Below are 25,267 nucleotides of genomic sequence, written 5' to 3'. Positions count from 1 at the left end.
CACAGGCTTGTTTAAGGAAGGAGTAAGGTCCCAGGTCCTCTTGAGGACACTCACATAAGCTCGGCGGATCGTCTGGAAGTGCCGGTTTCTCTCCACTGATGCGCAGGCAGCTCCAACGCAGCACAGTGAGACAAACCCCGGCTGGAAGAGTGTCTCCGTCTGCTCCTCGGATGGTCTCTGGTGTCTCTGGATAACGCTCATCCGGCGAGCAGCCCCCAAACAACCAATATGCAAAGCCGCATCCTTGAGCGGGACCCGATCGGTGGCAGATGTGTCTGCTTGGCCTGAAAGTGTTCTCCTTCGCCACAAGCTCCTGGCAAAGAGGAGCAGAAGCTTCCGTGAAGATAAAAGGTAGCAAGAGCAGACAGACACGGTCCTAGGAAAGACGTCCCAGCAGCAAGGATGCTCCAGAAGAGAGGAAGTTGGAGAGGAAGAGGAGCGAACTATTTCATCCCAACGATCACGACACTGCCTGACCCCCCCCCCATTTCTCCACTGCACGTTCAGTTCTTAGCCTTGTGTGTCACAGAAGATGTAAACCCCACCTGGCCCTGAAGCTTTCAAGTAATTCCCAGGTTTCCCTGTCCATCCCCAGAAATCATCAGAGCTGCTTTGTTCAAATTAAGATTTCGCCAAGGGCCACAACCTGGCTTCTGCTTTGCAAATTTAGAACTGCTGGAGAAGGATAAAAAAAAGATCCTTTTTTGCCAGCAAGTGCTCTTGGTGGGAAGCCTTGATGTCTGGGTAATTTTGTTATCCATGCACGAGGGGCCCCTTCCTTCTGCTCTGGCTCTTTCAGCACTCTGCATAATAAATAAGCAGAAAGAAGGAAAGAATTTTTACCCCCTTCATTGAGTCGAAAACTACTGAGACTCAGATGCCTCCACTGAACAGCACAAAGCAAGGAGGGAAGGGGATTCCCTACCAAATAACCCACTAGAGAAGCTGGGTAGGGAGGAATGGACTATTACTCCCAAAACAGCCTGGGGATTACAAATCCTACCGGCGTCTTCTCTGAAAGCAACATGGTTCTCCACCCCTGCCTCGAACATCAGGATCTACAACCAAAGCACCAAAAGCAACTTGATCTAGTTGAAGACGTCCCTGCTTATTGCAGGGGGGTTGGACTAGATGACCTTTAAAGGTCCCTTCCAACCCAAACTCTTCTATGATTCTAAGATAAACCATCCCCTTGCACAACAGCTCTCCCTCCCAAGAGGAGATGTGAGGAAGCAGAAGCCTCATAAGCAACGTTACTCCTGCCCAGATCCAGCCAACGGGTAAATCCATCTACCAACTCAACTGAGGGAGCTGCTGGATTAATGGAGAAGGAAGATCATGACTTTTTTAACCCCATCTACGCATTTGTTGTTGTCAATGTCATCAGATCGTGAACCAGACCAATGGCCCAAGTTGAAAACACGCCTCTGGCATTCCTGAAAAGTCATTAAATTCACACAACAGCAGGGGACAGGCAAAGACACCAAGACACCTGCCTAAATTCAAAGCCACGCTGCTTTTGCCCAGCCAGGGCCTCATCCTGACGGAGCGAGCGCACTCATTCTGCATTAGCAGCACATTCCCTGGAAGTAATAAAAGCCCCTCAGGTCATTAATATGGAAATGTATTCCTGCTCCACGGCAGCGAGATGTTTGCGCAGATTGGAAGCAGCTTGCCGAGATTTGCTTCTGAATGTGTGGACATTAAAGCCTCCCATTACAATGTTGATGATTTCTTCCCTTTTGATGAATAGCCTGCCATAAATAGACTCTGATTAATTGCGGCTGCACTTGGAGGGCTGGAAATGCATCATTTGCTGCTATGGATTGGGATAATGGTCATCATCTGCCTTTGAGTGCCATTCAGCAGGAGAGGGCCTCGGCTCTGCCTGCGAAGCCAGGTGGCTGGTTTCAAGTTTTTGCGCCAAACAGAGTCCTGTTCGCACACGCAGCTCCAAATAAAGGGCTCGGGTGCCTCGCCGCAGGCTCGCTGCGAGCTCTTTCTTATTTATCATCTCCAACAAGGGGCAGAAGAGCTGGTAGGAAGCAGAGATGGGCCCAGCATCCTAACGGGACTGGTGGGTTTAGAGATCCGAGTGGCAGAGAGGAACGAGACGTGCACAAAATCACCCCACACGCGGTTTGCCGGAGCCGCGCACCCATCCTCACACGCCTGAACACGCAGAAGTACCCGGGCCAACTCATGCAAAAGGCACGGCACCCCGCCATGTCGAAGCCCTGGATCCTCCGGCTGTGGACCTTTGGATATCCTTGAGCATCGCATCCTCGTGATACCCAAGCGTTGCAACCAAAATCCCCATCACCTTCCTGTATTGCACAGAATAGATAAATAATATATATAAAATATGTATAATATATACAAGTATATATTTATGTATGTAAATATAGATAAATATACATAATAAATAAAAAATAGAGAAATAGTGCCCAAACGTTTGAGCATGTTGGCAAGCTGCTGAGCCCTCCCTGAGCACAGGCAGGGCAGGCAGAGGAGGCAACGGCTGCGCAGGGCCCCCCAGCTCTCCGCAGCATCAGCAGCAGCATGGATGCTCGGGGAGTTGCCATGGAAACCTCAGAGTCTTGGGATGCAGCTGAGCATCAGCAAGGGTTACAACCGGGGCGGGATGGTGCAGGCAGGTGTAGGCAGCTCCCTGCCAGGCTGGGCTGGGTGGTAAGGGGGTTCGGAGGGCTGCGTCCCTCTGCTCAAGAGGGACCCTGGCACCTTTGCTCCCAGCCAGTTGGGGGAAAACCATTCCCCTCCTCGCCCACCCTCACCCCCGCCCCGGGGGTTTATTTACTCCTCGCTTGTTAAGGGGGCTGAAACGCCCTGCGCTAATTTTGTGGGATTTGCGTCTTAATAACACCTCCGCATCCCTGGGAAGCTGTGCCAGGTCGCCGTAAAAATGCTGACGGTGCCAGACCGGGTTACGAGCCCCGAGGGTGGGGGGACCCATAGGGCAGAAACCCACAGCAAGGCATTGGGGGGGGGACACGGGGACACACGCACGCAGAAAGAAGTAATAGGATTTTCAAGCTCTACTGGCTGAGTGGAGGCAAACAAGGTCTCGGTGACTAAAGCACATAAGTACATTATGGCAAGGCAGCTCTGCTGTCAGGACAGAAGGGAAGGAGAGCAGAAGAGAGCAACGGGAGGGCTGAACACCCACGGAGACATGGGGTGGCGTGGGGCTGGGACCGGCAACACGACCCAAAGATCTCGAGCAGCTGAGCATCCCCCACGTGTCAGATACAGCTAGTGTATCAACCCATCCCAACAGCATTGATGCAAGCCTGAGCTAGCTAAAGCATCACTTGCGATTCATTTTGGGGACGGAAACAGAGGAGAAGTGGATTGCCAACCAGAGAAGCAGCAGTGGATGCGAACAACCCCGGATGATGCCTGCATCCGAGAGCCACGAAGCACATCTAGGCAGAAAGCCCTGCTCCAACAGCCCCGTTCATCACCCAGCCGCTATTAATCCAAGCAAGGAAAAAGCCAGCCCTGCCACACCGGGTTTGCTGGAGCAAAAGCAGCTGAGGGAAAGTTCCCGCTGCTCATCTCTGAAAGATGAGAAGCAGAGGGTTTAAACGGCTCCTTATTTATCTCCCCAAAGGCCAGCAAGGTGCAAACCTCCAGGCGGTTTCACGGACTTCAAAGCCAGCGGATACCGTCACATGTCCCTGCTCCAGCACAGACCCAGCGCAATTACCCAGCCAGTCTCATCAACAGCCACCGGCTGAGCTAGGATGGATATTTGAGAAGGAAACACGCAGCTGCTAAGGCATGGAAGACCCACCTTGCCCTTTGGTCAGCTATTTCTATGGTTCATTACTCCTATGATCTAAAAAAATAATTAAAAATTAAAAAATATTCACCCCTTACTTCTGGTCTCAGTTTGTCTAACATCAGACTGGGGGGCACATCCCTTATTAACTGGTCCAGCACCCCATGCAAACCATCTCTACATCGCATTTCTCTTGCTTAAGCTTCCAGTCCTTCCTTCTCACCCTGGCTTTTCTCTACTGGACTCAAGAGACGTGGGGACTCCTCACAGAAGGATTTCACACCAGGCAGAGAGGCAGGAGGAGTCTCCAACCCCCCCAAAAAAGAGAAAGTTCCTTCTCAGTGTGTTTTTTCATTGCTGTAGATTTTGAAATATTTGTTTGAAGGTAGCAGGTTTAATGGGCCAACTGAAAACCATAAAACCAGGCACTAATTGGCTCAGTGAAAAGCGAAACAGGCTGAGCTCCGACTCTGGACGTTCTGCAGCTCCCATCACTCTTGTCAAGTCGCTGGGGCCGATGAGGAAGTGTAATGTGCAGAGCAAGCGGTGATTAATCACTACAGCCGGTGCTTTAAGTGTAAGGAAAAATAAGCAAACAACCCACCAGGAAAAATCTGCTGGAAGCTGGAAAAATTTATAACTTATCCGTCACGAAGAGGACCGTGTTGTTCCGCGCTGCAGAGGGGAAGAGCAGCAGGCAGCTCCTTTCCTGGACACCTCCAAGCTGGTCCCGCATCCCAGAGCTGTTTCCCTGCTGATGCTTCGCCTGCCGCAGCTGGCTCGCTTCCAGGAGGGAACTCGGAGCAGCTCCCGTCAGGGATAGGACACGGGGACAGGGACCAGCAGAGCCCAGCTGGTGCCTGTGCCCGAACCGTACGGAAGCCAGACCTTCAGGACAGCATCCACCTTTCGTAAGAAGGAGGTTTAATTCAGGCAGCCGAGCCCTTCCTTCGCTCCGGCACGAGCAGCCTGGCGCGCCGGCTCTGCTCCGCAAGAACCCAGCACGGGAGCCAGGCACCACATGCCCTTCTTCCCTGGCCTCCCCTCCATCCCAGCGCCTTCCTCCTCCATCCCAGTGCCTTTCTCCTCCATCCCAGCACCTTCCCTCTCCATCTCAGCACCTTCCTCCTCCATCCCAGTGCCTTCCCACTCCATCCCAGTGCCTTTCTCCTCCATCCCAGCACCTTCCCACTCCATCCCAGTGCCTTTCTCCTCCATCCCAGCACCTTCCTCCTCCATCCCAGTGCCTTCCCACTCCATCCCAGTGCCTTCCCCCTCCATTCCAGTGCTGCCTTCCCACTCCATCCCAGTGCCTTCCTCCTCCATCCCAGCGCCTTCCCCCTCCATTCCAGTGCTGCCTTCCCACTCCATCCCAGTGCCTTCCTCCTCCATCCCAGCGCCTTCCCTCTCCATCCCAGCGCCTTCCCTCTCCATTCCAGTGCCTTTCCCCTCCATCCCAGCACCTTCCCCCTCCATCCCAGTACCTTCCTCCTCCATCCCAGTGCCTTCCTCCTCCATCCCAGTTCCTTGCCCCTACCTCCCAGCACAAGCACTGGGTCCTGCCGTACCTGGGAGCCAAGTTTCCAACACCAGGAAAGGAAATTCCCTCGGATGGGCAGCCAGAGCTGCCTGGCAGCAGCAGGCTTTACCTCGGCACTGCCACGGGATTTACCAGCACCATAGCCAGACAGGCCTGTCCCAGCACCTCTCCCATTCGGTAACAGCCTCCACCAGTGTGGAGTTGGGGCTTGATGGCAGGAAAAGGGCTGGAGATGGAAGCCATCCCCAGCAGGTGAGATTCAAGCCTGGCTGAAGGCAGCACAGAGCCCGTGAGGGGTGTACGCCTGCTGCCCTTCCTTTTTCCACCACTAAAGCAACCAGGGGTTGGATCAGAAGAATTAGGGTAATGATCACTCATCAGTATTTCCCCGCTCATGTCCCATTGGAAGCAGAACTACATACAGAAAGGCAGCTGCTTTAAAATAATACTAATACTAATAATAAACCAACATTTAAAAGCAAAGTTGGCAAGTTTTGTGACCTAGCAAGAACAAAAGGCACTTTATAATCACCCATGGGGGCTGTTGTCAGGACAAGGACTGCCAACCCACGAGCCAGACATGCCCGAGTTTCCAGATGAAGAGGGAAAGGCAGGAGCAGCGACGGGGGGACAAGGAGACCTCGCTCAGCTGAAGCGAAGGCCATCGGAGTCTTTGTCACATTTAAATGTTCTTTGAGACCTTTCATGGAAATAACGACCTAAATACTAGCCAGTGCTGGTGAACATGAATAAATCATGCTCCCCCATCTATTATAGAGCAGCTGGGAGGCACACAGCACCCCAGGGTCCCCGCTCAGGTGCCGTCCCCGCTGCTCCCGTGGGCAAAGATCAGAGGTGGCAGATGCCCGGAGGAATTCAGCCTCAGCTGTACTGCCAAGCCAAAATTTCTCTTCCCTGCTTTGGTCTCCAAGCACACGGGAGCTCCTACAACCGGCTTGCTCTCTAATAATTCACCATCGCAGAAGAATGGAAAGCACCCGGCACAGCCCATCCTCACCGTGGATATTTTCTTATGGGGGTAAAGCTGCAGCATCGAGACAAACATCCTGAAGAAAAACATCCCCGACACACGGGGCAGCTCCCTAAGGTATAGGTATCCTGCTGAAAGCAGCGGAGAACTGGGGAAAAAAGAGAAGCAAAGTCACAAGCCCAGCTGGGAAGGGACCCTCCGTGTCCTGGGACCCCGACCACGAGGTCCATCTGCATTTCAGAGCTATCTCAGGAAAGTAAACTGGCCCAATTCCGCCTGCGCTTGCCCTGTGGCTGGAAAGCCTCCCGAGCTTGCCACGCTGCTGGGTGCTGCAGCAAAGAGGAACTGCAAGGTGCTGCTGGGCTCGTGCCCTCATGGGTGCAGCACCCACAAAGAGCCTGGTTCAAGGCAAACCCGGCACCCTAATGCCTCTTTGCTGTGCACGGGGCTTTCCAGCAGCACCCTTCCCTTGCAAGCACGGCTCCTGACCCTGCAGCGGGAGTTTGCAAACACGTTAGCACCCTCCAAGCCCATCCAGGCTCAGTAAACGGACTTTGTGCTAAAATACAGGGGAAAAAAAAAAAAAAAAAAAAAGAAATAATCCATCCCTGTTCTCTCCTGAGGAAGAACCTCACACAAACCATCGTTTCCTTCCCCAAACCCTCCCGGCTGCACCGAGGCAAGCTCGGTCCTGCACCGCAGAGACGCAGCAGCCCAGCCCCTTCCAGCCAGGCCACGGCAGGGAACGATGGCTCTTACTTAAGCTGGGAGTGCCTAAAAATAATTAGCAGGAAAGTTCATTACAGCAGAGCTAAATGCTCCAGCGCCGTCCTTGGAAGCTGCCAGCAGCTCTCCCGCAGCTGGCAGTGCCGTGCACGCCGCTCGCTTGCCCAGACCCGTAATGAAGCAGGGGGTGGGGAGAGGGGAAAACTCGGCAAATTAGATCCAGTTGATGATCCAATTAAGGTTATGTTTGCAGAACTATTGGACGCAAAAGACAGTCCCTGGGCAGATGCCACGCTGAGAGGCAGCTCGCACAAAATGGCCCTGCAGGGAGCGTGGGGGGGCGGGATGGGGAGATGCGTCTAGTTTCATCTTTGTACAACAGCTCAAGAGCTACATCTAGAGGTCCAGGCACCCTCCAAACCCACAACAGCAAACGTCTTCACGAGGGATATTGCTCCTTCCTGGAATATTTGCAATCTGAGCAACATGTTCCTTCATCTGTGACAGCTACGGCTCACCTAACAGCGTAGATACACGTTTTTACGCAGGCGTCTGTCCCACCAGCAATTGTCCTGGCGCAAGTACGAGCAAGTCCCGGAGATGCAGGCTCCAGCCTTGGCTGGGCTCTCCGAGCCAACCTTTGCCTCCCCCAAAAGTCCTTCTGTGCCATCACCTCTGTCAGGGTAAGCGATAAAAGCGTTTGATGCCAGGAGAGAGTAAGCAGCAATCTTAAAATAAGGGATTAGTTAGGAAACTTAGCTTGAATGTTAATTGAATGCAAAGTGACATCGGGGTGGCGTGACAGAGGGGCGGAGCGGGCTTCCACCGATGCAAAGATAGGGCTGCGCAAATGGGATTTTGCTGCAGTTGTGAGTTCCCTGCAGAGAAGGATCTGAAGGATCAAGAAATTTAGTAACAGGGATTAGATGGAGCCCCAAAAAATAATTGCATTCCCCAGCAGAGCCACCAAGCGCTCCTTTGCTTTTTGACAGGTAGAAATGGGAGCGTTAAATAAACCCACTCTGGTGTGTCCGTGTGCCCTTCTGGATCCCAGTTCCTAATGCCTGGAGGAGAACTCTCACGTATCCCATGGAAGGCAGAGAGGCTACACCTGCAAGCAAACAGCAGCATAGCCTGGCTGTGGAAAAGAAAACTCACAGATGCTGCCAGGATGGTGCTGGCTGGCTGCTGTTTGGCACGGAGCCACCAAAGCAATCCCCAGAGCACATCCATGGGCAAGGGACTGGCAGCGATTCACCCGGACCGAAGGGAAAGAGACCACTGCAAAGCCCCCAAGGCACGGATGGGACCCAAGGGTCCTGACTTGGGTGCTGCTGCTTTGGTTCACGGAGACCCCACTCTTTCCAGGAGCAGGGACGGACCCTCAGCCATGCAACTGCTGCTTCTCCATCTACTCTACTCTGGGTCTCACAAAGACACTTCCTTGGGCAGACCGTGGACAATTTCTGTTGTATTTTCCAGAAAACACAATTTCTGCAAAGCCTTTGTAAAACTAACATGCCGGGATTGAACCACTCGGGAACACTCCCAACAAACACCACTTCAACCTCCTCTCCCCTCACACGAACACCACCAGAACCTCGTCCCAACTCCACCGTTCAATTTAACCTCATCAGGACTTCGGTCTGTTAACCAAAATATCGCTCCCCGCTCCACAGTGCACCCAGGAAGCTTCCCCCCCCCCCCCCCCAAAAAAAAATCTTGTGATTTCTTTTGGGGCAGAAATGCCAACCGTGAGCATTCTGTGTGTCCTGAGCACAAGAACTGCTCATTTTTCCACATGGGGCCCCAGCACCTTCGCCACAGCCCCTAAAGAGCAGGCTGTGCATACGAGCTTCCCTGTCCATACACACCAGCATATATATACCTCCCCATAGGTGAGAGAGATGCATTTTTAAACGGGACCCTGACATGGCTCCAATTCCCTCCCCAGGCTCCTTTCCAGGGCTGGAAGTGGGAAGCTGCTGCGTCACCAGCCTCAGGACAGGAGTCCGGAGTCTCGCAGCCCTGCCTTAATAACGGCGCTTGACAGAGATGGATGCAATCTCCTGCAGCACGACGATAGCCAGCCAGCACAGGCTGCCCTCTCCGCGGGGCGTGCATAATGTACCGCAGATTTGGCAGGCAGAAAAATAAGTCTTGAGCCTGGTCTTGGGGTAGGAGCACGGGCAGGGGGGCTACCCCTTCCCTGCCTGCCTGCCTCTCCGGGCTGAGAGAGCACAACTCCGGGCTGAGCGAGCTGGAGAAAAGCATCCCTCTCTTGCGACAGCCCCAGACCTGCCTCCAACCCGGCTCCTGATCTCCTGGGATGTGACAGCCTCTTCCTCAGGCCCTGGAGAGAAACCAGAAGAAATCCCTTAAATGATCCTTCTGGAGAAGTGAAGGCTTCAAACACGATACAGTCAGAAGCGGTTACCGTTAGTGTCGCTGCTCCGGCGACGGAGTCCAAAGACTGACACTCGCTCGGAGCGCCGAGCCAAGGTTCCCTGCAGGAATGGGGCTGGATGGAGCCGTGCCGCTCCGTATCTCACCCAGGAATGGTACCAGGAAGGGACCTGAATCCAGGCCGTAACGGCATGCCAAATCGGGTTACTATATCACAGATGCTCGCTGAGCGCAGCAACAAGCGCCTCTTCCCCAGGGAAACGGCAGGAGACCAAAGCAGCCCATAGTTTACGACCTCGGCAAAGAGAGAAACAGGACCCAGCACCCCTGCGCGCTGGTTTCTGAGCGGAGCCGAACCCAAATCCCGGGGCGACCGACACTAAAGCTGCGAGTGGAAGCCTCGGGAGAAGCTCCCATCCTCCCCGCGCTTGCTCTGCTGAGTGTTTCGGCAAGGTCTCGCTGCCGGGAAACATATGGGCTAAGCCACAAGAGCATCGCTGCTAACGATGTGCCGCTGCCCAGCACCACGGAATAGCCCTCCTCGGCACAGCGCAGGGCTGGATATGGCCGATTCACAACAACGCTGAGACCCGAGGGCCATTAAGCCTACTTACTACATGGTTTTAAAATTAAAGATAGCTGTAGTTGGTTAACCGGCCTTTGAGGCTGGGACTTTATCTGCTCATAACAACATTCCTCTATAAAAAATAGTAGAAAAATGTTTGTTTTTAAAACACGCAACTGAGTCTTAAAACATCAGATCAACAGATCCTCCCTGTTACAGAACTAACTCTCCCCAGTTTACTTTGGTGGAAGTTTATTTTGTTTTGAAATCGTGTCCTTGAGCAACACCAGCAGGATGTCCCAAGGGCATTTATTCTTCCCTGGGTGGCTGCTCGGACCCCACCATACAGCACAGAGCTCCAGAAATGTCATGCTTTAGGATGCTTTCAGCTGTAGTAAATATCCTAAACATCAACCCCAACTGTCAGCAAGCAGTTTTTAGAAACCAGCACCTTTTCACGCAGCCCCACAGCTTGCTGCTGTGAGGTCTTCACCCATTACAAACCCGCTGCCTATGACAATACCAGAAAACCCCTGGTAGCATCTTAACCCCCATCCCAAAATTCTCCACCTTCTTTTTCTCTCACGGCTACCTCATCAACCTTTTACTTGTGGTCAGAGGCGATCCCCACCGTGCTTCCCACCTTCTGATGAAGATCTGAACCCGGTACGGGGATCATCTCGCTGCAGCAGGAATGACGGCTGGAAAGCAAAACCACTGCAGGCACAGAAAGACACTTGGCTGCTGCTGCTTTTATTATATTACCGCATTTCCAGACAGAGATGACATCTCTGCTTGCCTTTATTTACCTTTGATCCTGCTTTCATGATACCACGCAGTTATTTGAGGTAATTTTTCTTTTTGAAGCTCTCACCTGCTTGTCACCCTGAGCTGGGTATTTTTCTTCTTTTTTTTTCTTTTTGAAATCAATGTGTAGCTATGGAAACCAACTTTTATCCGATGCGCAAGAGCCTTCCATCTCCCCAGCATAACCAGCAAAAAGCAGAACCGCAAGTGATATTCAGATGTTTGGTTTTGGTGGTCACAGCAACTGGAGAGAGTACATAGGAGATGTTGCCTTTCCCCAGCTCTAAGATGGGAGTTTTTAGGAAAAAAAACCCCACACAACACACCAAGGAGCCACTCTCTGTAATGGCTGATTTCATACCACAAATGGAACACCAACATCTACATTTGCAGAACTGAGAAGAGGTAGGAATTAGTTATTAAATTGCACTAGAAGTACCGGTTTCACCTTATCTGAAGTAACACCTCATACCAGGATTTAAACAATTCTTATGAAATTGTGACTCAACGCAAAGCAGGAGAACCCAACGACAGAAGAAAATAAAGAATATTAGCTTATAGCTTAAGACAAATTTGGAGAAGTTTTTCTTAATACCACGCAAGCCACATTTCCATTTCAGGATTTAAAAAAAAACAACCAACAGCAAGAGCCAACTCAGCACATACTGCAGAGGTTTTTGTTTGTTCTAATAGAAGCAACAAGATCTCTACAGGCAAAGGAAGAGAAATAATCAATACCAGAGCTCTTGAAATGTTTAATTGGAGAGGGCTTTATTTTCTGCTTAAGAGAACTGGAACTATACAGCTGGTTTGCATTGGACCAAAGCTGGGATTTATTTTTTTTTTTTCGTTTTTATTTCGCTAAACATAAGCAATGCAGTGTAACTGGAAAACAATGACTTACAGTGTTTAAACCACAAGTGGATCGAGAGGAGCTTGAGAAAAAAAACAGCCTTCTAGCTAAAACTGAAAATCCACAATACAGTCCGCCCTACAGAATGGCACTGTCGTGTCTAAATAATGGAGTGACTCCAGGCTGGAATGGGAAGCACACAGCATCCTACGTACCGCTACACAGCTCAGGCTGGCTACTGATCTTCCTGCAGTGGGAACTACTGGCCGTTAGCCTCTCTCGTTTGTAATCAGAACCAAAAGGCATCTTCAAGTTTTAGAGTCAAAGCAATGGCAGGAGCGGAGAGAGCTCCCGGTGCCACTGCGTGACGGGACAGAGGGACGATCCTCGCCGAGACAGCTGCATTAAGGGAAGCTACGGACGGACACCGAGGGAGGGGTGCCCCATGCTAAGCCGGCTCATCGTTTGGTATCTTACGGTCAATTTATGAATGGCTTTAGTAAATCAGTTCTACAAACCAACAGACTGGACTGCAGAGCAAATACCGTTCATTCAGGTTAAAATGTGTTTAAACGAACATGCAGAGGGTTGGGGAGTTCATTCCGTCATAGCACCAGAGTTCACAAGTCAGCTTCGCCATCAGCAGTGCTGCGCTGCATTAAATACTCTGTGTCTCTAACAGGGTGGATGTGGGAAGCACTGAAGTGTGACCTTTAGCATTGACAGTTCCTCAGCTTAGGAGACATGTCAATATAACTCAAGCAGCTGTGGCATGCCAGAAATGTTGTTTTTAACATTCTCTCTGCTTATGAAAGATGCTACTGTCTTATTTTGATTGTGTTCTCACCCTTGGCTAACCATGCATCTCTGCAGGTGAAAAACATTGTGTCAGGTGCCACAGAAGATATTGAGATATGAAATGAGCTTTTTTTTTTTTTTAAACTGGATATGAAGTTCATTTGGGAGAGTGCAGGGTTGGAGTAGGTTTTGTTTTTTTTCCTTTCTTCCCCTCGCCCTTTCCTTTCTACATGTCACCAAGGCACTTCACTCTGTGCGTAGGATGATGTGGATCCCTGATTCTGTGAAAACTGGTCCGCTCATCTCACCAGCTCTCAGCGCAAATGAGGCATCTTCAAAAGGTTTCTGCATCTGACCTGCAGAGAGCAGACACCAGAAAGTTCAATTAAGCTCAGCAATGAATGGAAGATCTTTCTGAGCAAGCAAGCCTCAAATGAAGGCAGCTTCCAGGCAAACAACAAAGTCACCAATTAATAACTTGCAGGGGGTGTTTGTTTTCATCTGCTCCCAGAAGATGATTCAAAACAACTCATTCACACATGCACGTACACAGACATTTTCTTTTTTAAACAGGGGGTTTGTTCAGATCCTACAGACATGACTGCAGCAAGGAAAGAAACTCAGAGAGCTGCGGACCCAAAAGGCAGAGGAAATCTGTTCTGCAGACTCACTGGCACAAGTGGATGTTCGTCTTCCAGTCTCATGTGCCCTCCAGGTACGCAGGGGGAATGCATGCGGTGTGTATTACAAGCTGCACTAAATAATTTACAAGGCACACGTGGATAATGTCATGACCTAGATAAGAACTGCTCTTAAGGCTCTGGTCTCCAAGTCGCTGAGTTTCAGGCGGTTTAGTGATCCAGGCTCAGGAAAGGCAGAGGTGCCCAGAGGAAGGACCCCGCACAGGGATTCAGGAGTGCAACTACTGCAGCTCTGCAGGGGCGGAAAAGGAAAAAGCAGCACAAGGGCTCAGCCAGAGTAATTCAAGCCAAGAGGAGAGACACCAGCCTGCTGCAGGGGGGTTCAAGGGGGACAGTATTTTTGCCCCGTTTCCCGTGACAGAAGTCAGAGCAGAGAAACTGCCCACCCCAGCTGAAATAATGAGGTTTTACTGTTACCAACAGGTCAAAGTCTCACCGGGGGACTCTCAGCAAAAGCTTCAGTGGAAGGACAAGATGCCTGCGAGGGAAGACCAGGAGGTGACAGTCCCCCAGGCACAGAGGAAACCCTTACTCTCTGCTCTTTGCACTGACCACGCTTGCAAAGCTTGCCTCGATATGCCTGAGGAGATGTACCGACCAGCATCTTGCCAAAAATGCAACATAAATCTCCTGTAAGTTTATGACCCTTGTCTCCAAGCTTCAAGGCAGTGCTGTAGCTTTGCACTCCGCAGCACATTAGCAGAGGGCTGCAGAAAGCTTCTAGGCAGCCTGACAGCTGGATCATCAGCACACATTGCAGCGATATACTAATCTCTTTGCAAACTAAACCTTCCCAACCCCTTGAAAGACCACACATTGCAGATGCATCGCATCTAGCCCAGCAGAATCTTCAGAATTTATGTTTCATTTCAGGACCTCCATCTATCCATACCCCCCTTTCTCTAGCAAGGCAGTTAGATGCTACACAAGATGCTCAATTCCTCCCTTTCAGGGTTAGTAATAGCTTCAGCTTGGTATTTTCCCCTTCCAAAAAACATGTTTTATTACTGAAGTGACCTGATGCATATAGCTTTCCAGAGTTTCGCTTCTCTCATTTCCACATTTAGATTAATTGCTAGGAGAGGCAAGCAGCTTGCCTAGCTCACAAGCTCCAGTTACAAAGCCAGTGTCATTCACTGTCAGGCAAACCTGCCTTGTCACCTGAATTTTTTGGTTATTTTCCACTAGGACCTGAAATCTTTACTTCAGATGAGGTAACAGCCTCCTTGCTACACCACAGTGGTCTTCCTTGAGCAGAAACATGACTTACTTGAAGGGTTTCAGGAATACAAATTGAAATGTTTTAATAACTTCACCTCCGAAGTAACCAGTGCTCCAAGTTCTAGCAAATTACATTTTCAGCCCAGTAAAAAAAAAAAAAAAAAAAAAAAAAAAAAAAGGCAGAGAGGGGGGTGGAGTGACAGCTCAGGGGTTTGGCCACCATGCATGGTTCCAATGCCATCTAGTGGAAACTGGCTCTTGCAACATTTCTTTATATTTTGGTGCAGCCAGAAAGAAAAAAAATCTCTTTCCGTACATCTCCAAAGAGCACAATGAGCTGGGTTCCCACTGAACCCAAACGAGCAGACACAGCACCCTAGGATTAATGCTTCATTATATACGAATCCATAAAGTATCACTGTTCAGTCCTGTCTCAAAGGATCTGTTTGAGGAAGCAACTGTTGCTGAACTGTAGCAACACTGCACCCTAAAAAGGAACAGTGATTAAAACCAGTATTTTAGTGGCAGGGAAAAAAACCCAAACAACCAAACTACATTCCTGAACACAGTTTCACCTGCCAAAGCCAGGTGGCCTTCAGCTAGCAGGGGCTGAAAGAGTGACTCAGGGGCCCCTTCCATGGTTGCATCTGCAGCAGCAGCGAGCCCACTGGCATTTTAAATATTCCTGGGACATCCTAAGTGGGGTAACAGCCTGGCATGGCGAGGCAGCTGTGCAAAACCTCCTGCAAAATCTGTATACTTGCTGCAGGGCACAAGCCCGAGACGAGCTTCTGAATGCTTCAGTCCACGAACCCCGAGCGTGAGCTTAGGAAAAACACTTCCATTAAAATGACACGCCGGACTGCTGCTCGCCATTTCAGACATGGGCAGCTCTTACTACAGATCTTCCTCAGGGATTGCTGCAAGTCCCTATGACTTTGGAGCACGGATTATAACAGTAAATATAGCATTCTCTCTCCCTGGCAAGAACCTTTTTTGACCTTCTTCAAATAAAATATGCATGGACACCCTCACTATAAAAAGATTTTGGTTTGTTCTTTGAATGTTGTAGCTGTACTCATGACATCATTGCTTTATATTTTCCTCCTAGTGGAAATTACTGCAAAAAGCATTCGTAAGATAAAGCAAAAGAGGTTTCAATGTTACACTTTCCCATCCCAAAGATTCTTCCTCCCACACCAGCAAATCTCATTAATGAGGAAGCAGCCACGAGCTTTTTGTTGTCGCTCCCTCACTGCACTGATCAATAATCCTGTAACAAAAATCTCTCACCAGCAACATTATTTCAGTGGGCTGTGAATTGCTCTTATTTCCACAATTTGTTAATAGCTTTCTCATTGAAGATTAGAATGCCAAATCATTTATCTGGTGTGCCGTTAGTAAGACTTATCCACTTCTTCCTCATTCATGGCTCATTACGCTGTGCAACTGGATTTCCATTCAGTGTAGCTGGAAAATCCTTTTCCAGAGGGAAAAGCCAATTTCATGAAGGGCGTTTGTACATCATCTCCTCTCTGCCTAGAATAATATTACGGTTGCATTCCTAATTGGTTTAACTTCTAGGCATCAAACTACATTTCCTGCACAGCAGGCCGCCTAGCATATAAATCCATTTTCACGTTCATTCCCCCAGCAGCAGGGTGCATTATTAAACCCAACCCCCTGCCAAGAAGATCAGCATCAACCCTGTCATCTTGATCTGGCATTCATGTTGCCAGGCTGAGCTCAACTTACCTCTTCCAAACGCACCCAGATCGCCTCCCGCTTTTGCCGAGCTGCAGTCGCTAAACTGGGAAGCGAGAGATTCAAAATCCTCTTCTCCCGATTTTATCTTCTGGATGTAGCCTGTAAGTACAGGGAATAATTCAGTCAGGGGAAGGAAAAATGGGGAAAAAAAAACCCAACCCAAACCTGACCTTAAGCTTTACATCCTCAGCAAGAAGGGCACAAACAGCCACATACACACACCACGCGCACCAAGTGAGGCTTTCAAACCTCCTGAATGAAGACAGAGCCAGAACTAAACTTTCGTTACACCCCAAAAGCACTCATCTCAGGGTTGTTTTTTTCCAAGCACGTTTCCATCTTTGCACTGTGGTCCATTTCTATTTAAGCTTCTATTAAATAAAAAAGTTGATTCCACCTCCTACTACCCCTGAAGCACGGGAATTTATTATTGGGCTTGAAAATAGATGAGCTTTTGATTTCAGCAGGGCTCACCTCGGTAGAAGACCAAGCATGAAGAATCCCTGAGGAGTGAATTATTTGTCAAGACAGCTTTTTAAAAGGTCAGTTAAGAAATATTCGTAGCCTTACCCGAGAGCTCTGCCTCACTGTTCTGAATCTTTCTGGCCCAGCGGAACCCCCCCTGCTAGCTCATAACAAGAAAACCTAGGAGATAGATCATATTTTCCAGTCAACAGCTTGATAACACAACTGTGGAGCCCCTAATTACAGATACTGACTGCTCTCGGAGATGAGCAAAGCACAAGTGCCACTGACACATCCCTTAACACCGCGTGAGGCAGCTTTTCATGGATTCTCAAGACGAGGAGAAAATCCTACGCAGCTTCATGCAATTCAACCAGCTTCAGCTCTTTCATTAAAAGGAGCGTAACCACTAATTAAAACCCCAAGCCATCACCGGTCTGACCTGCAGCCACCCCCCTACCAAAATGCAATTTAGTACCAGTTGGAAGAAATGTTTTTGGACGAGGACAGCCGTGTAAGCTGGACTCAAAGCCTGCAACCAGCAGCTGTATCTGCTGTAGGTCTGGCTGCCAGTTAACCCTCCACCTTCCCAAAGCAGCCTGCTCCTGCCAGAGGGGCTTGCCTTCTGCACTTTGGACCACAAGTGATAAATTAAGACTAAATTACACTGCAAAAGTCATTCATCCATGTATTTCAAGCAACGGAGCATCTCCCAGAGGAATTCAACTACGCGTGCCCCAGAGCACAGAGGAACAGCCCCCTAAACTGGTGCTGCGGCTTCCAACCCGAAGCAACTCTCCATACCAGGTGAAATCCAGCTAAACTTATTTCTCGCTAGAGATTTGTTTAATTTTTAAATCCCTCTTTCCAGAAACCTCCTGTCAGCTTTCGAAAGAATCGGCAAAGCCTGACTGTCTTCCATTTTAGACCTAAGCAGTCTTCCACCTTCAAAAAGAAATACGAAGAAGCAACTGATTTTCTTTAACAGAAAAAACAAGAGAAAAGAAATGTTGTTTCCCCTCAAAGCTATTAAGTCTCCTGGTTTCGATAACCAAACTTCCTATTTCAGGTCACTCCCATTTAAGCCCTGTAGCCTGCATGTATAAGGAGTCTGCACTTCGCTAGATAAACCTCTAAAAAAAAAAAATAAATTGGGCTGAGCATAGTTTATTCCAGCCGCAAGCAGTGCAAGATCCCTACCTGAAAAAGTGTCATACACGTAATTCAAGAGCTAGGCTTTATTATTTGGAAGGATGCTCTCACAAAAGTAAGAGGGCGGTTTATGATGCAAAAGGATGAGGAAATAAGTATTTTCCAGCTCGCTTTAATCCTATATACTTTCATACACCTGAGGAAATATCTGTGAGGGCTGGGGGCAGGTAAGAAAATATTCCTTAATGAGAGAATGGAGAATGGCCTCTTAGGAGATGACATATCCAGCAGCAACTGAAAAAGCAGGTTATCAATTTTTGAATGAATACTTTTATTGCAGTTTAATGCCAGCAAGACCAAAATGAAGGGATTTTAAGTCTTCAGATTACTCTTCTACCCTACAGCCCATGACATATCCAGCAGCAACTGAAAAAGCAGGTTATCAATTTTTGAATGAATACTTTTATTGCAGTTTAATGCCAGCAAGACCAAAACGAAGGGATTGTAAGTCTTCAGATTAGTCTTCTACCCTACGGCCCATTTCTCCTCCCCAAATCAGTCATCTCTTTAAATCAACTGCCACCAGTCTAATCTTTGGAATTCAGCAAGGTGTTCAAGAGAGCTAGGTTTGCTTTTCCAGCTGGACAGGCCAGGAAGAAAAGCTACCAAAAAAAAAAGGGAATAGGAAATTGATTACCTCTTGTTCTGGAATTTTTTTATTTTTTTTTTTAACAGGTGTCCTGATTATAATTCAAAAGCCATAGAAAGTTATCTTTTATTCCTAAAGCACATAAACTGCTTTAACAGAAAACACCAGCACTTGTTACTTAAGTGCGATTATACACATTTATCCTATCCGCTGCTTAGAGTGCACACATACAGGTAGAGAAATTCTAACATGAAAGTCTGAAACTCTACAAAACTTAAGACAGCAGCTACTTATCCTCCATTAAAAAGAGAAAAAGGATTATTTATCTGGGTGGAAGACAGTTCACAGCATTCATACGTTTTAGGAAAGAAACTGATACTTGTTCATCCTGTTAAACTACTCTGCTTGAGCGTAAACAGTCTACTTGCTGACAAAACAGAGTTTATCCTAAAAATCCATGTCTGCACTACCATAAATACATATCTAATTGCATATAGCTGCCAATCCCCAGCAAGTACCCATCACACACCACAACCAGAAATGTCAGGAATTACAGCTTTAAGATATATGGTGATGTTAAAGGAATAAAGCATCCAAATTAGGATATAAATGTAAACACTCTGATCCTCAAGCTGTCTGCCCTGGTCACATCACCAGGTTGCTAGTGCTAAAGAGTTTCATAAGCGTGCAGAGCAAACCAGTCAACTACATGCAGAAACAGAATTTACTTATTAAAACCTCCTAATTTTATGCCAGTGACCAGCCTGAGAGCAAAATCTGCCTGTCAACTAGATGAGGGTTGTCCTGGGTAAAGCGTAAGGCTTTTTTAAAGCTAAGGTAGCCGTTTCAAGCCACCTCTACCAGAACCAGACACCTGCACCTCGTGTCTAAACTTTGGCTCTGTGAAGTGGGATTAATGAGCCTTTTCCCCAAATGATCTCAGCCATTTAGAGCAAATTATGCAGATTAGGTACTGTCCAGGTTTTAATAAACTACCCCTAAAAATCTCCAGGCATAAGTGAAATTGAATAATGGGAGATTAGTGCCAAAAGAGCAGGATGAAGAATGGCAATGGATTGTGCTGAAATGGGGAGTTATTGGGGAAGAGAAGCTTTCGGGGTATGAACTTTGGGATGAATCCTAGCTGATTCTGCAACAAGGAACAGGGGTAAGCTAACGAAACATGCAAATAACAAGCTGGAGGGTGGGTAAGCACTGTCAGCAGAAAGGAGGATCAGAATATTAAACGTGACCTGAATGACCAAGCAAGATCCAACACCACCAAGCAAACTCACACACGCATTTACAAACGCAACAACAAAAAATCATCTGCTATACGCAGAGAGCTTGGTCAGAAAGAGGAGGGCATAAATGCGGAATTACAAGCAACTGCAAAACAGGCAATATGACTTTAAAAGTGACGAACACAGCACTGAAGTCATGGTATCCTCAGCAGGGAGAAGGGCAGTAGTAAATGCCACAGTAGAAGGCACAGCCAACAGCTAATCTAGAATATTGCATACCACGATGAACCCATGCTCAAGAAAGATTAATCGAAACTGAAGTGCAAAGGAGGGCTAAGAGTAGAAACAGCAGAAGGGATGACCTACATTACCAGAAACTAAAAGCCCGGTTGGCTCAGCGTGCGAAAACAGGCTGGTAAAGAGCAGGGCTCTCTAAATCCACTGAGAGGTCAACATCAGGAAGAAATTAAATTTAATTAAGTAATTAAGCAACACCACTGCAAGAAACACCGGACAGAAACTGATCATAAGCAGTATTTAGCTGGAAACCGGGTTTCTACACATCAGAGCAGAGATGGTCTGGAATAACCTTCAAATTCAGCCAGAACCCTAACTGCTCCTTAAACAGTGCTTGGTAAAGCTTGCAGAGGGGACTAAGAGGTTTCACTACCTTTAATACCAGGGTCAGGCTCAAATTTGAAGTTTCTTTCTCGTCCCACATTCCCTGTGATGTTATCACCTATCAGAAAAGCACCTGGTGAGCCAAGTCCTCCAACTCCTGCTGTCACACAACGGGAGAGCTAACCTACATTTAATCCTCCACTGCAACTTTCTTAATGGATTAAAAATCATCCACAGACGACGCACCCCTCCAGCTCTCTCCACTCTCCTCCCTTATTATCAGAGAAAAGCCATCAAATGGAATATTTGACATCAGTCAAGTTCACCTACCAAAAACATTTATCTTTAGTATCGTCCCCTCTCCTGTGGGAACAAAGAACTCCCAAATCAAATTTCTTTCTCGGATTTTTATTGCATAAAGCATTAACACCAGAGCTAGGTTTGGAGGGAGATCTCTCAGACATAACCGATCTCCAAACAAAACATGAAAATGTGTGGTACTGTGCCTGTCAAACAAATTCCTCCCTAGAGACCTACTTAGACAATTCTACGCTATAATTACATTCAGCAGGTACAGTACATCTGTTCAGGGAAGTTCATTGATGCCTGGTTGTCAGGAGCCGTAGCGGAGCTAAGCTGTGCATCCTCCCAGTAAGTTTCAGCTGTTCTAGAAAACCAACTTACAGTCATTTTCAAGAAGCCACCACAAAATAATTAATCCTAAACTGATGTTCCCTATGATCTTCCCAGAAATAGTGTTTATCGGGGACAAATGTGGACAGAAAGGTGGTTGGGTTGGGTTTTTTTTTTTGACAATGGTATTTTCACGACAGGAATTAATTCCCTAATAGCCTTTACCAAGAACACAAGCAGGGTATTTACATGAAGTCAAGTTTTAATCACGACTCTTTCCTCTTCAGACACCACAGAGAGATTATGAAACGAAAGAGTTATCTGACAGCAAGAAGACTCTGAAGCTGTCAAGCTTAATCTCATTCTTTCAAGCCAAGGAAAGTTTAAGCTGTTTCTTTCCCTCACCTTACCAGGTAGCAAAGAACTGCGGTATCTCAAAGAAAAGCACCCAAACAATGAATGATGACAATTGTTGAGTCCAAATAACGTTATTCCAGCTTCTAAAGACAACCAGTTTACAGAACATCTATGTATCAAAAAGTCTACCTGGTCACAAGCTCCTGAAATACCTCTTTAGAGATAATGAGACAACTTTCCCTTCTAAAATGTAAGCGATTCCCCCTTACAAAGATCCAAGTTCATCAATGCCTGCTTAAAACACGCCAGCATCATGCGTCATTTAACCTCTGATCTGCAGAAAGCTCTACGCTGGCCTTTTGATGAACATCACTCCAAGAGATGGCTCTAGAATAGTTTTATTGTTTTTAAAAAGAAAAAAAAAAGAAAAAGAAGAGGAGAGAGACAGAGAGAGAATTTGCAGCTTGGCTGAAATATTTCAATCTATCTCTGCAACAGTCTCAACTCCCTTGGCACAGATCTCCACACTCGGCATGCATCCCACTTTATCACCTCCAATCACGCTTTCTCAGCCACCCTAACCTGAAGGAGACAATTCCCTAAAAAAATTCCCATCTGTGCCAGTTAATTTAACCTCCCCTTCCAAAAGGTGGTGAGCGGATACCACCTGCTGGTCACCGCCTCAGTGCTTCAAGTTATTTAGCAAAGAAATCTCCCCTCCCAGGCCTTCCAAACAAGAAAGTCCTTAGATTTATTGCTGGTTAGGACCGAGGCAATAGTCAAAACACCCTCCCTATCTTCCCTCCCTCGTTGCTGAAGCCATAAAAGATAACACAGGCTCAGTACTGCGGTACATATCTGCGCGCTCACAGCTCACAGTGCGTCAGCTAGCCTTTGCAACCTCACTGCCAGAAAAGACAAAGCTGCCCACTAAAGAGCACGGTCTCGGTTTCATCAATTAATCAGTGGGACTGATTTAAGCCTCACCCCAAGCCCTCAAATTCTTTATCCTGAGAAATAAAAGCCAGTAGTAACAGCTGGACTTTGAACTTGCTTCCATAAGATCAAAAACCTCGATGCTGAAGAAACATGACTTCAATTCAATTCCACTGCCAAAGCTGCAAGGAAAAATCTAGGCTGCAAAGATCAACACCACCTATCGCGAAGACACGCAGCGCCCTCGCTTCTAGACCTGATCACAAGCCAGAACATTTTGGGGAAAAACCCAAGCAGATCATCCATACAGCCTCATGTAAGGTCGACTGCCTCCTACAAGCAACTTGATTTCAAGCAGAGGTTAATGAGAACTTACTCTAAGTTGCTATTAGGGCAAGGAGTCAAGTGACATTAAATAAAAAGAAATGTTTAAAGAACATTTGTTTTAGCTTTAAATAATTTTATTTTTAATATAAAAATACACATTTACAAAGAAAATACAAACAAACCTCTGAAATAACATAACAAAAAAAAACCACAAAGGGGAAGACACATGGGCTGGGACCTATCTTTACATCATTTAATCGTACAGCAAAACTGTTTCTCCGAGTGGCTGGGCCACACGAAAAGTCCATGTTCAAAACACTTGGCTTAAAAAACTTTGCTTTAGCAAGTTCACGACACACTGAACCACTCATCTTGGGGTCCAATTCTAGCCTTAAAATTACTTTTCCCCTTCGACAGTATCATATTCTCTCTCTCCCTCCTGCATTTACTTGCCATTTATAAGCTCCAGTGCCTCATCTTTGGTCCGCGTGATCTTTTCCTGCCTCCATGACGAGGGTCTTCTGGACTGGTTGTGTTTCACCAAGAGATGTGAACATCGCACTTTGCTAGGCTCCCCTTGGCCGTTCTTCCCGCTGCCGCTGGGCCGCTCCCACTGGCTGGCATTTGTGATGTGATTGAAGTAATACACACGGCCTGTGGACAGAGAGAGGGGGCTGGGGTTAAAAAAAGCTCCTGGCAGACCCCAAGAATCAGCTTCTTGACCCCAGGAATCAGTTTCTGACCCCAGGAATCAGCTTCTTGACCCTGTAGGCACAGAAGACTGGATTTCTGCGAGTGCTCGGCCACGTCCATGCGATCAGGTCAGCCCCACGAGGTAGAAAACAAGACTTTACAACTCCACATCATTTCCTACGCAAGTGTTTCCGTCGGGAAGAGCCTTCAGTCAAAGCAACAGCCCCACGCAGAAGCAGGCTCCAGCTGCCTTTCCAATTCACGTCGCTCCCACAGATCAGTGACAAAACACCCACTGACACAGTCAGAACCACAAACACCCCCAGGCAACACCCTGCCACTGCCAGGAAGGCAGACACTGCCAGGTTTCTGGCCTGGGGATAAGACTGTGTTTCACTCTAGCCCTGTTTACAAGGGTGAAGCAGCGTAAAGTCTCTCCGTTAAGCACACCCTGCAGCAAACGTGGTGAGTTACCGTCACCAAAGACCACATCTTTGCATTGAACAGACTTTTCCTGCCGAAAATCACCTTTTTTCTACCAGAAAATAAGACCTTCCTGCACAAGATATCCATGGTTTCCCCAGGTAACAAAAAACAAAGCTCCTGTGAAGTCGTCTCTTGACACATTCAGCATTAGTCAGGTAATTCTGCTGCTAAAGGCCTTCCAGCGCTCAGAGCCACGCGTGTGTTTACCTGCGATAACTCACACCATCGATCGAGATGATTTCTGTTTTCTTCTAGCGAACCATTCCTCCCAAAGCTCTCCACTGAAGCTAACAGCAGACTAGACCCAAGAAAAAAAGCCAAGCAAACCAAGGTGAGGGATTGCAACAGCAGAGCTGTGCGGCGGGAAGCTACGACCTGGTAGCAAAGGGCCCAACTTCCCGGTTGCAATCCCAACCAACAGCCTAGACCTGCTAACTCCAGACAGCCACGAAGCTCCTTCCCTCCAGGATGCTTCAACAGCGGTAGTTCTGGCAAGGAAAAGCTCACATGGGCCCCTCTTTTCTCTCAGCCTCATCGCCTCCACCTCAAACAAGCAGCCGAGCTGAAGAACACAACCTCCTAGGAACTGCTTTTGACCCGCTAAGCGCGGAAAGCTCGCGCCACGAAGGACGAAACCCTGCAGAAAGCGTCGTCCTGACCCACAACTTCCCCTCCCCGACCCACCGCAGCCCCACCGAGGACAAAGCGTCCTGCCACGCTCTAACCCGGCCTTTTATAAAGAAAATTCCCTCGGCTCTGCCACCCTGCCCCGCTTCTCTCCACTGGTTACCCGAAACAGAGACAAACCCCTCTCCCCAATATATCCGCACGACCCAGGCATCCCTCCCCTGGCAGACCACGATCCCAGAGACCGCTTCGCCCACCCCCCAAAAAAAAAAAAATAAAAGGGGGGGCACGACACTCCTCGGGCACGGCAGCCCCGGAGCCAGGCACCCCGTAGACCCCCACCCTGGCTCTCAGGCCTACCCCAAGCCCAATTCTCCACATCCAACCTCCCCCAAGCCCCGGGCACCGCTGACGGCCCCCTTCAGACCCCACCGAGGCCCAGCTCGGGCCCACCGGGCCGTACCCCAGCCTGGGCCTAAAAGCCGGGCCCTTCGACGCCCCGAGAAGCCCACCGGGTCTCCCCGGGAGCAGGCACCACCCAGACCCCTTGTCGCTCCCGGTACTCGCTGGCCCGTACCGGAGCTGCGGCTCATGCGCTTCTCCCAGCCCGCAGGCAGCTTCTCCTCCTCCGCCATCTTCCCTCGGCTACGCCTCCCGCACCCGGCCCGGCCTCATTGGCGCGGGGAGAGGCGGGGCGAACCCACTTTTTTTTTCCCCCTGTTCCCATTGGTCCGAAGGAAGGCAGCGCCCAATCTCTCCGCGCTGCCATTGGTGGAAAAAAAAAGAAAACCCGCCCTTCTAGCTTTCGTTGGCTGCGGGCGGGAGGCCGCATTGAAGGCGGAAGCGCTCCCGGCCACGTGACGCGGGAGCCGGACGGTGGCCGCGGGCGGACAAAAG

General features: G+C 48.6%; 1 protein-coding gene across 1 annotated transcript; it reads right to left on the bottom strand.

The window, feature by feature from the left end:
• Nucleotides 1-11,594: 11,594 nt before the first annotated feature.
• On the bottom strand, nucleotides 11,595-25,082 carry PIN1 (peptidylprolyl cis/trans isomerase, NIMA-interacting 1). The gene is made up of 4 exons (XM_030031047.2): nucleotides 24,948-25,082; nucleotides 23,018-23,218; nucleotides 16,169-16,279; nucleotides 11,595-12,847 (listed from the first exon to the last, which is right to left on the bottom strand). Exons 1-4 carry the CDS (start codon nucleotides 25,003-25,005, stop codon nucleotides 12,738-12,740), a joined length of 480 nt encoding a protein of 159 aa, XP_029886907.1. The 5' UTR covers nucleotides 25,006-25,082; the 3' UTR covers nucleotides 11,595-12,737.
• Between the last annotated feature and the right edge of the window lie 185 nt (nucleotides 25,083-25,267).

Source organism: Aquila chrysaetos, chromosome 11 (genome assembly GCF_900496995.4).
Source record: "Aquila chrysaetos chrysaetos chromosome 11, bAquChr1.4, whole genome shotgun sequence".
NCBI classification, from domain to species: Eukaryota; Metazoa; Chordata; class Aves; order Accipitriformes; family Accipitridae; genus Aquila; species Aquila chrysaetos.
This window is presented reverse-complemented; position numbering and strand designations above follow the sequence as displayed.